Below are 14347 nucleotides of genomic sequence, written 5' to 3'. Positions count from 1 at the left end.
TGAGAGGCTGGGGAGAACTTCAGTCTGTCACTTAATGAGCCACCACATTAGCAAAGGCCACCAACATCTGGATTAGAGCATTCAAGGATATCTTCCTATTACCCTGCTGGTCACTGGTTAGTTACTTAAATTGACCATACCCATCCACAGCCCTATTTCAAAGGAGTTAGACCCACAAAATGGAGGAGCAAGGGATCATGCTCTACTCTGCATTCCAGATCTCCCCAACTAAAAGTGTAGTCAGTGATGGGGAACAAAAGATTTAAATTAAGTGTGAGATAGGTGTTTAAATAGTACCATACTGATTTTAAAAACCAAAAGTAACCAGAAGGTACTGGATTGCGCCTGTAATCATTAAAGGATGGAAAAAAGGTGAATTTGACACAGCTTGGTTGATAGCATTAACTGGGGATAAAAAGTCTTATGTTAGTATCTGCTTTAAACTGAGATTCCTCAATAAACCAGTTTCATGAAACATTTTAAGACCAATCTCTATTATGGATTGTCTTTGGACCATTGCTTCTACTTTTTAGTATGTTCAAGAGTATACATAGGTTACGTGCAGCTTCCTATATTTTACTTTAAAAATTCCACTTAATTTTAAAAAATACAATGTATTTGTTGCCATTAAAAGGACAGAAGGTGAAATTCTTTTGAATTATCAATATGGTGTTTTGTTGAAAACTTTTTTATTCTATTTTAATATAGTCTGTATTACTGTGGTAACAGATATTTAAGAGCAAACTTTTTATTGACCTGATCTTGAAATTACTTGCTTTACTACCTTGACAATATATATTTTAATAAATATATTTTTGAATATACAGTTTTTAACTTCTAGATCTCAATTATGTAGTTTCTTGGCAGTGACTTAAATATAGTAAATCTATAATAACTCATCCCCCAGTAATATATGTTGGGGTATAATGTGGTGGTAAACTGGCTCCAGAACTCTTGGCAAGCTAGCTTCAGTCATTTCATTAACATCACAATCTTGCCTTTATTAAAGTAAATTTTAGAACTTCATTTATATGATTATAGTGGGTTTTACATTACATGCTTTTTGCCACTGATTTAAAAATATATTTTAGGTTATGATTTAAATAGATATCTTCTCAAATTTTATGAGCAGGTTTTGAAAACGACTAAAAGGTCTGTCATCTCCTATTACAGAAACACTTAGGAAATCAGCATTTCCATATAAGTAAAATTCTTAGAAAGCTAAAGTTATCCCTTTAAGCCAGAGGTCAGTAAACTTTTACTATAAAAGGCTAGATAATTAGTATTCTAGGGTTTATGGGATATGCAGCCTCCATCACAGCTACTTGGCTTTCTGTTGTAGACCAAAAGCAGATATGGACCATATATAAATGGAACAGCATAGCAGTGTTCCAGTAAAACTTTATTCACAAAAAGAGTGATGGGCTAAATTTGGTGCACAAGCTGGTTTGCCAGCCATTGCATTTAAGCAGCAAATTATTTTGCAGCTTAATATTTTTTATGAAATACTATGGAAATTATGGAATTTTATGGAAATCCAACATCTGCTGGATCATAGAAAAACCAAGAGAATTCCAGGAAAACATCTACTTCTGCTTTATGGACTACACCAAAGCTTTAGACTGTGTGGATCACAACAAACTGTGGAAAATTCTTCAAGAGATGGAAATATCAGACCACCTTACCTGCCTCCTGAGAAATCTGTACACAGGTTAAGAAGCAACAGTTAGAACTGGACATGAAACAACAGACTGGTTCCAAATCAGAAAGGAGTACGTCAAGGATGTATATTGTCACACTGCTTATTTATCTTATATGCAGAGTACATCACGTGAAATGCTGGGCTGGATGAAGCACAAGCTGGAATCAAGATTGCCAGGAGAAATATCAATAACCTCAGATATGCAGATGACACCACCCTTAGAAAGCAAAGAGGAACTGAGGAGCCTCTTGATGAAAGTGAAAGAGGAGAGTAAAAAAAATGGCTTAAAACTCAACATTCAAAAAACTAAGATCATGGCATCTGGCCTATCACTGCATGGCAAACAGATGGGGAAACAATGGAAACAGTGACAGACTTTTTTGTGGGGGCTCCAAAATCACTGCAGATGGTGACTGCAGCCATGAAATTAAAAGATGCTTGCTCCTTGGAAGAAAAGCTATGACCAATCTAGACAGCATATTAAAAAGCAGAGACATTACTTTGCCAACAAAGGTCCGTCTAGTCAAAGCTATGGTTTTTCCAGTAGTTATGTATGGGTGTGAGAGCTGGACCATAAACAAATCTGAGTGCCAAAGAATTGATGCTTTTGAACTGTGGTATTGGAGAAGACCCTTGAGAGTCCCTTGGACTTCAAGGAGATCCAACCAGTCCATCCTAAAGGAAATCAGTCCTGAATATTCATTGGAAGAACTGATGCTGAAACTGAAGCTCCAATACTTTGGCCACCGGATGCGAAGAACTGACTCATTGGAAAAGACCCTGATGCTGGGAAAGACTGAAGGCAGGAGGAGAAGGGGACGACAGAAGATGAGATGGTTGGATGGCATCACTGACTCAATGGACATGAGTTTGAGCAAGCTCCAGGGGTTGGTGATGGACAGGAAAGCCTGTCGTGCTGCAGTCCATGGGGTTGCAAAGAGCTGGAACTGAACTGATGGTGGAGGCATTTCTGAAGAAGCTTTTGCCTTTCTCTGAGTGCACAGTATCTTCAGAAGTACATATTTAGAGATTATATATACAAATTGGCTGATTGCTGGTCTTTATTAAGTGTATAAATTCAGATCACAACTAGTGAATGTGTACAAAGAGAAACTGAATTGTATTCACCCCAGTAGGGCAATAGATGTACTTAGGAACATAGTCCAAAACCTGAAAATACATGGCACAGGCAATATGTAGCACATATTGAGGCTTGCCATTCAACTATGACTTAAATCCCTTAAAATTATACAGTGGAAGTGACAAATGGATGCAAGGGATTAAATCTGACAAACAGAGTGCCTGAAGAACTATGGACGGAGGTTTGTGACATTGTACAGGAGGCAGTGATCAAGACCATCCCCAAGAAAAAGAAAGGCAAAATGGTTGTCTCAGGAGGCCTTACAAATAGCTGTGAAAAGAATAGAAGCCAAAGACAAAGGAGAAAGGGAAAGATGTACCCATCTGAATGCAGAGTTCCAAAGAATAGCAAGGAGAGATAAGAAAGCCTTCCTCAGTGATCAATGCAGAGAAATAGAGGAAAACAATAGGATGGGAAAGACTAGAGATCTCTTCAAGAAAATTAGAAATACCGAGGGAACATTTCATACAAAGATGGGCACAATAAAGGACAGAAACGATACGGACCCAACAGAAGCAGAAGATATTAAGGAGAGGTAGCAAGAATACACAGAAGAACTATACAAAAAAGATCTTCATGACACAGATAACCACAATGGTGTGATCACTCACCTAGAGCCAGACATCCTGGAAAGGGAAGTCAAGTGGGCCTTAGGAAGCATCACTACGAACAAAGCTAGTGGAGGTAATGGAATTCCAGTTCAGCTATTTCAAATTCTAAAAGACGATGCTGTGAAAGTGCTGCACTCAATATGCCAGCAAATTTGGAAAACTCAGCAGTGGCCACAGAACTGGAAAAGGTCAGTTTTCATTCCAATCCCAAAGAAAGGCAATGCCAAAGAATGTTCAAGCTACCGCACAATTACACTCATCTCACATGCTAGCAAAGGAATGCTCAAAATTCTCCAAGCCAGGCTTCAACAGTACCTGAACTGTGTACTTCCAGATGTTCAAGCTGGGTTTAGAAAAGTCAGAGGAACCAGAGGTCAAATTGTGAACATCCGTTGGATCATTGAAAAAGCAAGAGAGTTCCAGAAAAACATCTATTTCTGCTTTATTGACTATGCCAAAGCCTTTGACTGTGTGGATCACAACTATGGAAAATTCTTCAAGAAATGGGAATATCAGACCACCTCACCTGCCTCCTGAGAAATCTGTATGCAGGTCAGGAAGCAACAGTTAGAACTGGACATGGAACAACAGACTGGTTCCAGATTGGGAAAGGAGTACATCAAGGCTGTATATTGTCACCCTGCTTATTTAACTTCTATGCAGAGTTAAAATGCAAAATGCAGAATGCTGGGCTGGAAATAAAGCACAAGCTGGAATCAAGATTGCCAGGAGAAATATCAATAACCTCAGATATGCAGATGACACCACCCTTAGGGCAGAAAGTGAAGAAGAACTAAAGAGCCTCTTGATGAAAGTGAAAGAGGAGAGTGAAAAAGCTGGCCTAAAACTCAACATTCAAAAACCTAAGATCATGGCATCTGGTCCCATCACTTCATGGCAAATAGATGGGGAAACAATGGAAACAATGACAGACTTTATTTTGGGGGGCTCCAAAATCACTGCAGATATGACTGCATCCATGCAATTAAAAGACTCTTGCTCCTTGGAAGAAAAGCTATGACCAACGTAGACAGCATATTAAAACGCAGAGACATTACTTTGCCAACAAAGGTTTATCGAGTCAAGGCTATGGTTTTTCCACTAGTCATGTATGGATGTGAGAGCTGGACTATAAAGAAACCTGAACACCAAAGAATTGATGCTTTTGAGCTGTGGTGTTGGAGAAGACTCTTGAGAGTCCCTTGGACTGCAAGGAGATCCAACCTGTCCATCCTAAAGGAAATCAGTCCTGAATATTCATCGGAAGGACTGATGCTGAAGCTGATGCTCCAATACTTTGGCCACCTGATGTGAAGAACTGACTCTTGGAAAAGACCCTTATGCTGGGAAGGATTGAAAGCTGAGGAGAAGGGTAGAACAAAGGATGAGTTGTTTGGATGCAATCACCAGCTCAATGGACTTGTGTTTGAGGAAGCTCCAGGAATTGGTGATGGACAGGGAAGCCTGTCGTGCTGTAGTCAATGGGGTCACAAAGAGTTGGACACGACTCAGTGACTTAACTGAACTAAACTGACTGACTGAGGTTTAACACCCAGAGCAGTGAGTTTTTCAATACTTGTGTCTACATTTTATTTATTTATTGTTTTAGTTCTTTACTTCTGTATATGTACTTTTTAAAATATGTTCATATAATCACGATCTAATTAAATTCTGTCATTTGCCTGAGTAGGATCTCCCATTGCACATGTACTTATATTTCTACTTTAGGAAGCAGATTAGACCCTATGGTTGTGTTGCAGTGTGATGTGCTAGGAATTATTATACCACGTTTAGTCTAGAAAATATGCTAAAAGAAATTAGAATAAAAACTGCATTCTGGCAGCTAAAAGAACTCAAATGCTATAAAAACTAAAGGTTATCAGTGATACTTGATTTTAAAAGAATAAATACATTTGTATTACATATATTTATTCTGTAGTTTAGGTATATAAATCAGATCATTTTTATTAGCCTTATAAGTTGAAAAAGAGTAAATGTAGTGTTTTCTGTCAATTTTAGCCTGTTTCCAGAAGGTTGGCATCTATATTAGAATGCCTGATTATTGCTCATTCAGTTGGAGTGGAAAGTCTTTTTGCTGACTGCATGAAGTAAGTGATCTGAAGTAGTACTGATACTATTGATTTAGGGATTTTGTTCTTCCATTCTTCTAAGTTTCTGGGAAATTTTAGACTTGGCCTGTTTTCTTGAGCACAATGTAAATAGCTTAATGCTCTACTAGTTGCAACAATTGAGAGGAAGTATTGACTTAGATATTACTCAAGATGCTTGGGATTGACTTTTTTAGCTGACCCATGGTTACTTACGTTAAAATCCATGCACATAACCCAAAGTGGGTTTAAAATATGTGTTTACAGAAAAAGAAACATACTTAAGTCCATTACAGCACTCACAAAATTAACTGTTAGGGTTTAGTTAAAACATACATATTTAAAATTCATATCATTGAAAACCAAAATGTTATTGAATATTATAATGAAAAATATTTTCATTTCTTTAACTTGAGATTCTTTGATTTTCAACAGGTGGATTGTAAAGCACTTTGCAAGGTTTTGGTCTGAGAGAAGCTTTGCAAATGTACCTCCCGAGATTCAGAAAAGTTGTTTTAATATGTTGATTCGTTCTTTAGTAAGTATACCCTGAATACTTTGTGTTTGTCATCAAAAAGTTTACTCAGTGTTATATAAGTACTTTCTCAGTGTTTTAAATACAAAAGTCAAATTGTGTTACAAAAGCAAGATGAAAGAACCAATTCCAGATAACCCAGAAGCAAGTCACAGAACCTGTCTTCAAGACTGTTCCTCCATACCAAATGGAGAATTCAATCAGAGAAGCATAATCACTAGAAAGTATATATTGGTTGATGAACAAAAGGGGCAAGGGGCATTGGCTCAGTAATACGGACCTCCACTTACTAACGTGGTTTAGGGTACAACACTGAAACAATGGCACCATTCTCCAAGAGGTGGCAGATTAATTACATTGGACCACTTTCCTTCATCATGGAAAAGGCAGTGCCTTGTTTTTAGTGTAATGGACATTTTCTCTGGATATGGATTTGCCTTCCTTACTCACAATGTTTCTAATAAAACTGCCATCCATGGACTTACTGCCTTTTTCACCACCATAGTATTCTACACAGCATCACTTCTGACTAGAGAACTCACTTCACAGCAAAGGAAGTACAGCAGTGAGCCCATGTTTACTAGTTTCACCTGTCCTACCATCGCCCTGTCACCCTGACGCAGCTGGCTTGAGAAAATGGAGGAATGGCCTTTTGAAGACTAGGTTACAGTGCAGCTAGGTGGAAGAGCCTTGTAGGATTGGGGCAGTGTCCTCCAGGAGGTTGTATATGCTCTAAATCAGTTTTTGATTTATTGTGCTATTTCTTGACATAACTAGGATTCACAAGTCCAGAAGTCAAGGTGTGGAAGTGAAAGTGGCTTCACATATAATTATTCTTAGTGATCCACTATCAAAATTTTTGCTTCCCATCTCTGAAACTTTAGGATCTTCTGGTCTAGAGGTCTTAGTTACAAAGAGATGAATGCTTCTACCTGAGGACACACATGATACCACTGAAGTGGAAGTTGGGACTGTCTTCTTATGGCCACTTTATAAATCAACAGAAAAGAGGAATTATTGTTAGATTGAGCCTATTAGGGAAGAATTGGGTTGATGCTATATAATGTGGGTAAGGAAGAGTACATCCAGAATGCAGTACTCCCCTGTCCTGTGATTAAATCAATTAAAAACCCCAATTTAAACAGCACTTCAGGAATAAAAGTTTGGGCCACCGTACCAGATAAAAGAGCTGTAAATATCATAGGTACTTGTTGAGGGCAAAGGAAATGTGGAATGGTTGTGGGAAAAGGTAGTTATAAATACTAGGTATGACCACGTGACCAGGTATCGAAATGAGCATTGTAGTAGTTGTGATATAAACATATTCATTCCCCCCCGCCCCTCACTTATTTTTGGCTGTGCTGGGTCTTCATTGCTACATGTGGGCTTCCTCTAGTTGTGGTGAGTGGGGGCTGCTCTTTATCTGTGGTGCATGGGCTTCTTATTGCAATGGCTTCTCTTGTTGCAGAGCACGGGCTCTAAGTTCTTGGGCTCAGTGGTTGCTGCTCATGGGCTCTAGAGCACAGGCTCAGTAGTTGTGGCACACAGGGTTACTTGCTGTGAGGCATGTGGAATTTTCCCAGGCCAGGGATTGAATTCGTGTCCCCTGCATTGGAACGAGGATTTTTAACCACCAGGGAAATCCTCGTTTCCCCTTTTTATATGGATGTTTTTGTATATATTAACCAAGTATTTTTGTTTTTTCCCACTGTCTCATTCCCCTACCATTTAATATAATACATGTTAATAATAGTTAATTTTATATATCTTGGTATCTCAGGATACCAAGGGGGAGTTTGGATCAGTTTGAAGAACGTGAACATTACCCAAAGACAAAACAAGAGACTTTGTATCCTATTTTAGGGAAAGGGTTAGCATATTTGTTGTATAGTTGTATGTCAGGCTTTAGCATGACTTTTTGTCTCCATTTAGAAGTTAACTATGATTTAAAGAAATTGTATGGTTGCCTAGTGAACAAGGGATGGACTGTGGTGTCTCTGCAGTATGTCAGCTTGGTTAGGATGAACTGTGCTTCCCAGAATTTCCTACTTTGCACTGCTTCACCTTGCCCCCTATCCTCTTTGCTTTCTCTTACCTGTGGGCCAGGGACATGTTTAGCTCTGTGATGAAGGGTCCTACCATCTCCTGAAGGACACTCATTGCATCCAGGTTGGAGACAGTGAGACCTGAAATGAGCCCATCCATGTGGGTTATAGCTTGTGTTCTTGGGTATCAGCTTGTCCTTACCCCTCCATCATCCCTTCTCAACTGCTTTCCCTGTGGACTTCAAACTACATCATCATATACAAAGATTGCTAAGCCAGCTCCCATAATAGCATACTGTCAAATCCCTTTAATAATACTTTATATATATAAATATATATATACCTCCTAGTGGTTCTGTTTCTCTGTTGAACCATGAACAGTATGTCATACTGGGTTACATAGAAGATGATATCTAAATCTAACTAGGGAAATAAGTTTAGGCCATCAGCTGGTGAGATAACACTGTAAAAAATAAATCTAAATCTGTTTTTATGGTGATGAAGGACTTTATAGTTTTGTTACTTACTGTTTTGCGTTATTTGGTATAATTGTTCTGCAGTTTGTGGGTCTTCTGCTCAGCAGCTCTATGGTAGGGTTAATGGCAACCTCCTCCAAGAGGGCTTTTGCCACACATTGTATGATCCAGATCTGCTGCACCCAGAGCCCCTGCCCCTGTGGCAGGCCACTGCTGACCCATACTGCTGCAGAAGACATTCAGACACTCAAAGGCAGGTCTGGCTTAGTCTCTGTGGGGTCTCTGGATTCTGGTACTCACAAGGTTTTGTTTGAGCCCTCTGAGCATCTCTGGTGGGTATGGGGTTTGATTCTAAACACCATTTCACCCCTCCTGCCATCTTACTGGGGCTTCTACTTGGCCCTTGGACGTATGGTATCTTCTTTTGGTGGGATCCAACATTCTCCTGTCGATGATTGTTTAGCAGCGAGGTGTAATTTTGGAGTTCTCGCAGAAGAAGATGAGCGCATGTCCTCCTACTCCGTCATGTTGTTTTTAAAAAAACAAGAACTATTTTTGAGCTATTTCAAATCCTAAAAGATGATGCTGTGGAAGTGCTACACTCAATATGCCAGCAAATCTGGAAAACTCAGCAGTGGCCACAGAACTGGAAAAGGTCAGTTTTCATTCCAATCCCAAAGAAAGGCAATGCCAAAGAATGTTCAAACTACCACACAGTTGCACTTATCTCACATGCTAGTAAAGTAATGCTCAAATTCTCCAAGCCAGGCTTCAACAGTCCATGAACTGTGAAATTCCAGATTTTCAAGCTGGATTTAGAAAAGCCAGAGGAACCATAGATCAAATTGTAAACATCCTTTGGATCATTGAAAAAGCAAGAGAGTTCCAGAAAAACATCTACTTCTGCTTTATTGACTATGCCAAAGCCTTTGACTGTGTGGGTCACAACAAATTGTGGAAAATTCTTCAAGAGTTAGGAATACCAAACCATCTGACCTGCCTCCTGAGAAATCTGTATGCAGGTCAAGAAGCAACTGGACATGAAAGCACAGACTGGTTCTAAATTGGGAAAGGAGTACATCAAGGCTGTATATTGTCACCCTGCTTATTTAACTTCTATGCAGAGTACATCATGTGAAATGCTGGGTTGGATGAAGCACAAGCTGGAATCAAGATTGCCAGGAGAAATATCAATAACCTCAGATATGCAGATGACACCACCCATAGGGCAGAAAGTGAAGAGGAACTAAAGAGCCTCTTGATGAAAGTGAAAGAGGAGAGTGAAAAAGCTGGCTTACAGCTCAACATTCAGAAACCTTAGATCATGGCATCTGGTCCCATCACTTCATGGCAAATAGACGGTGAAACAATGGAAACAGTGACAGACTTTATTTTGGGGGGCTCCAAAATCACTGCAGATGGTGACTGCAGCCATGAAATTAAAAGACAATTGCTCCTTGGAAGAAAAGCTATGACCAACCTAGACAGCATATTAAAAAGCAGAGACATTACTTTGCCAACAAAGGTCCATCTAGTCAAAGCTATGGTTTTTCCAGTAGTCATGTATGGATGTGAGAGTTGGACTATAATGAAAACTGAGCACCAAAGAATTGATGCTTTTGAACTGTGGTGTTGGAGAAGACTCTTGAGAGTCCCTTGGACTGCAAGGAGATCAGACCAGTCAATCGTAAAGGAAATCAGTCCTGAATATCCACTGGAAGGACTGATGTTGAAGCTGAAACTCCAATACTTTGGCCACCTGATGTGAAGAACTGACTCGCTGGAAAAGACCCTGATGCTGGGAAAGATTGAAGGCAGGAGGAGAAGGAGATGAAAGCGACTGAGAAGGTTGGATGGCATCACTGACTCAATGGACATGAGTTTGAGCAAGGTCTAGGAGTTGGTGATGGACAGGGAAGCCTGTCATGCTGCAGTCCGTGGGGCTGCAAAGAATGTGACACAACTGAGCAACTAAATTGAACTGACTGATTTTGCATTAGTTTCTTTAGTCATGAAGGCAAATAAATGGCCCAGTTGAAATTCGGTTCAATAGAAGTGAAAATGTCATTTATTACTATTGCAACTATTATTACTATTTAGTGGATTTTTAAAGGACTTCTATGGTTCAAAGTATACTTTTTATTTTTTGAAATTATGTATAACATAGGTACTATTACCTCCATTTTATGTATGAAAAATGAATCAGAAAGGTAAATGCTTTATTCACGTTCACAGTGTCAGTAAATGACAAAGCCAGGTATTAAAACCAATTCCTGCCATTCTAAAGGTAATATAATAGATGTTCAGCATGGGCAAAGAGGCTTTTTTGGAAGTGTGGGCCCTGACTTCAAGGAACTCACAAATCTCTGGAAGAATAGGCACTTAAATAACAATGCAAAGTACAAGTTAGACTATGATGAATATGAACATTAAGTTCCATGTAAGTCTTATTTACCTTTGTAGCTCCAGCCTTAGGGCAATGCTAGCACATTGTAAGTATTTGGTATATATTGATAGGTAAATAAATGAATAAGTATAATTTATAATTTAGGTATATACATGGAATCACAGAAGTAAAAAACAGTTGATTCTGATTAGCATAGAAGTAACATGAGATGAACCTGAAGATAGAGGACAATTTCAAAATTAAAAAGTATGTTAGGGCATTCCTGACAGAATTTTAAAATGTGACCAGGGCCCTGGAGACCAACCAGTGCCAATATTCTGTTGTAACTGAAATAATGAGAGAATATGAGTCTGGGGAGAGGCTAAGGCCAGATTGGGAGGGATCTTAACTGACTGTCTCAAGAAGTTTTTGTTTTAAACAATTGGTAAGTATAATTGAAGAATAAGCTCTTCATACTATGTCTCTCCCTCTCCTTCAGTATTTTATTTGGTTTTATAGCTCTAATCAGTTTCTTGTAAGCTTTGTAAATCCTTGATTTTTCCTTTTAAGACATATAAAAATGAGCATCAGAACAACCAAACATTCCATATGATTAAAAGCCTTTTGACATCACGGTGATTACAATGAAAATGTAAAATTTTGTCTTTCCTTGTGGATATTCAAACCTTAATGTATTCTTCACATATTATTATATAGATAAAATATATTTGCTTTTTTAATAAAAATAGAATATTTTTAATTTTTTCAAATTAAAATTTAAAATATGTTATCCAAAAAAATGAAAGGTTGAGCAGTTTTGTTTTCTTTTCTTTGGCTCTAATGCAGTTCAATGGCAGGGACATTACTCCATCAGTAATATGCCCAACACTGTCCTATACCAACGGAGGTAAGAAAGTACTGCATTGGACTATTTATGGAGAATTTTTTTTAAATTTTAACGTGAGGGACTTCTTCTTGGTCACTATGTTGCAGTTCAGCAAGAAGTGGCTGCTCCCTCCTACCAAGTACAAACCATTGCTTTGGGGAGGAAGAGATAGCAGGGTAGAGAAGTGAGTAGAAGAGAAAGGTGTTAGTTAGGGCTTCTGATTACTTGAGCTATTTCAAAGCATGATTAAATTTTCTGTTTCGAATGCTTTGTTTAAGCCTTTTTTAAAAAAAGCAAATTATGAATTGTTCTTAAATATAGAAAAATTGAAACAAAAATAGTCACTGGGGTAAAACTGAAGTTGTGTGTGTGTGTGTTTGTGTATATATATATATATAATGCTGTTAGTCCTAAGACCAAAAGATAACTGAAGGTTATTTAATTGACACAGTATCAAAAGAATTAAATAGTATGAGTCATAGTGTTTATTCAGTACATGATGTTAGGACAACAACCAGGAAGTTTGCTGCAAAAAAGCTGTATCTATACATCACATCCTGGTATGCTGCTGCTGCTGCTGCTAAGTCACCTCAGTCATGTCCAACTCTGTGCGACCCCATAGACGGCAGCCCACCAGGCTCCACCATCCCTGGGATTCTCCAGGCAAGAATACTGGAGTGGATTGCCATTTCCTTCTTCAACATCCTGGTATGCCAGTATACATTCCAAATGGATCAAAGATTTGAAAGCAAAGAAAATGAGGCCATTAAAATACTACAGTAAGCCTGGAAAGAATTAGTTTATAACCTCATCGGGGCAGTGAGGATACAAAATTTAGAAGCCATAAAATAATTTAGGTCCATAAAAATGCAAAATTTCTATATAGTAAAAATTACCATCAGTTCAGTTCAGTTCAGTTGCTCAGTCGTGTCCAACTCTTTGCGACCCCATGGACTGCAGCACACCAGGCCTCCCTGTCCATCACCAACTCCTGGAGTTTACTCAAACTCATGTCCATTGAGTCGGTGATGCCATCCTACCATCTCATCCTCTCCAAAATCAAAAGGCAAAAGACAAAATTTATATCATACTGTTACTCTAACTTTTCTTTTACAGAGCGTTCCTACCGGTTGATTTTTTAAAAATAGCTAAATGTAGGATAAGATTTAAAAAAAAGAAAGAGGAATCAATTAAAAAAAAAAATTACAGTGTCTGTACTTCCCTGGTGGTCCAGTGGCTGCAATTCCATGCTCCCAATGCAGGGGACCCAAGTTCAATCACTGGTAAGGGAACTAGATCCCACATGCTGCAACTAAGACCCAGTGCAACCAAATAAATAAATTTTTTAAAAAAATTACAGTGTCAGACCATTTTCTATCAATACATTTTAGTAGGGGGCAAAAAAAAGGAAATTTGTACTATTTTAACAAGGATGTAGGAAAGAAATACTCCATTCCTGGGAAGGGACTATATTGGCACAACTTTCGCTGTGTTTTTCAAACTTTTTTGACTGACCCAGAGCAAGTTCTTTTTATGTTATAACCCAGTAGATACACACATGTAGAACTGAAACAAGTTTCAAAAATGAATACATACCATATTAAATATGAGGTTCTGATATTTTATATTTTTCTCCTTTCTCTTTCTTGTTTTCTAATGCTGATAGTAAGCCACTAAACATATTTCTCTAGGTTGCTAGGGGAGAAAACTACAGTTTGGAAAACAGCACTCTGTTGAATATGTGCTAGCAATGTTTTATATCCTTCTGGTGCCCCACCTTATGTGCTCTTGACCTCTGTGTGTACTTCAGCCATTGCTGCAGCATGTGGCTGCACGCGGGTGTAACCTGACGGCACTTTCCTCAGCCACATCACACGTACGTCTCACTTTCTGTTCTGAGGCTTCACTGTTGCTCCATGCTGGGTACCCACAGTTATGCAAACCTGGAAGTGAAAGGGAATATCCTAGGGCACAAACCTTGACCAACAGGAGACAGGAACCAGTAATTAAGTATATCCCTGGTCTAGCTCTTAGGTGAATAATTCAGATTATGTTCTCTGGAGCTCTTCAGGGGATACCCAGCAAGATTGATCCCCTGTTGCCTGCAACAACAATTGCTATATATCATTGCTTCTCAGACTTTATATACAAACACTTCAGGATCAGGAATTCCTTGGCGGTCTAGTGGTTAGGACTCCATGCTTCCACTGCAAGGGGCATAGGGCTCAGTCCTTGGTTGGGAAGCTGAGATCCTGCATGCAGCATGGCACGGCCAAAAAAACCCACTTCAGAATCTTGGTCAAATGTAGATTCTAAATCAGCAAGTCAGGGGTGGGGCCTGAGATTCTACATTTCTAACAAGCTTCAGGTGATGGGTGTTGCAGATCACACTTTTGTTAGCAAGGAGCCAGGAAACATACGTTTCCATTGACTTTCTCTCCTTCCCTATTTCACTCT

The 14347-nt window shown here is 38.9% G+C and overlaps 1 protein-coding gene across 3 annotated transcripts in view; it reads left to right on the top strand.

The window, feature by feature from the left end:
- BTBD8 (BTB domain containing 8) overlaps positions 1-14347 on the top strand; it is a 98560-nt gene that overhangs the window by 55971 nt on the left and 28242 nt on the right. For all 3 annotated transcript variants that reach the window (XM_081486394.1, XM_081486395.1, XM_081486392.1), the window contains exons 8-9: positions 5474-5562; positions 5998-6100. In XM_081486394.1, coding sequence (XP_081342520.1) covers positions 5474-5562; positions 5998-6100 — 192 coding nt within the window. The remainder of the gene's footprint in view (positions 1-5473; positions 5563-5997; positions 6101-14347) is intronic.

Source organism: Giraffa tippelskirchi, chromosome 5, assembly GCF_054371585.1.
Source record: "Giraffa tippelskirchi isolate mGirTip1 chromosome 5, T2T-mGirTip1v1.2.pri, whole genome shotgun sequence".
NCBI classification, from domain to species: domain Eukaryota; kingdom Metazoa; phylum Chordata; class Mammalia; order Artiodactyla; family Giraffidae; genus Giraffa; species Giraffa tippelskirchi.
Note: the sequence above shows the minus strand (reverse complement) of the source record. Positions and strands in the feature narration are given on the sequence as shown.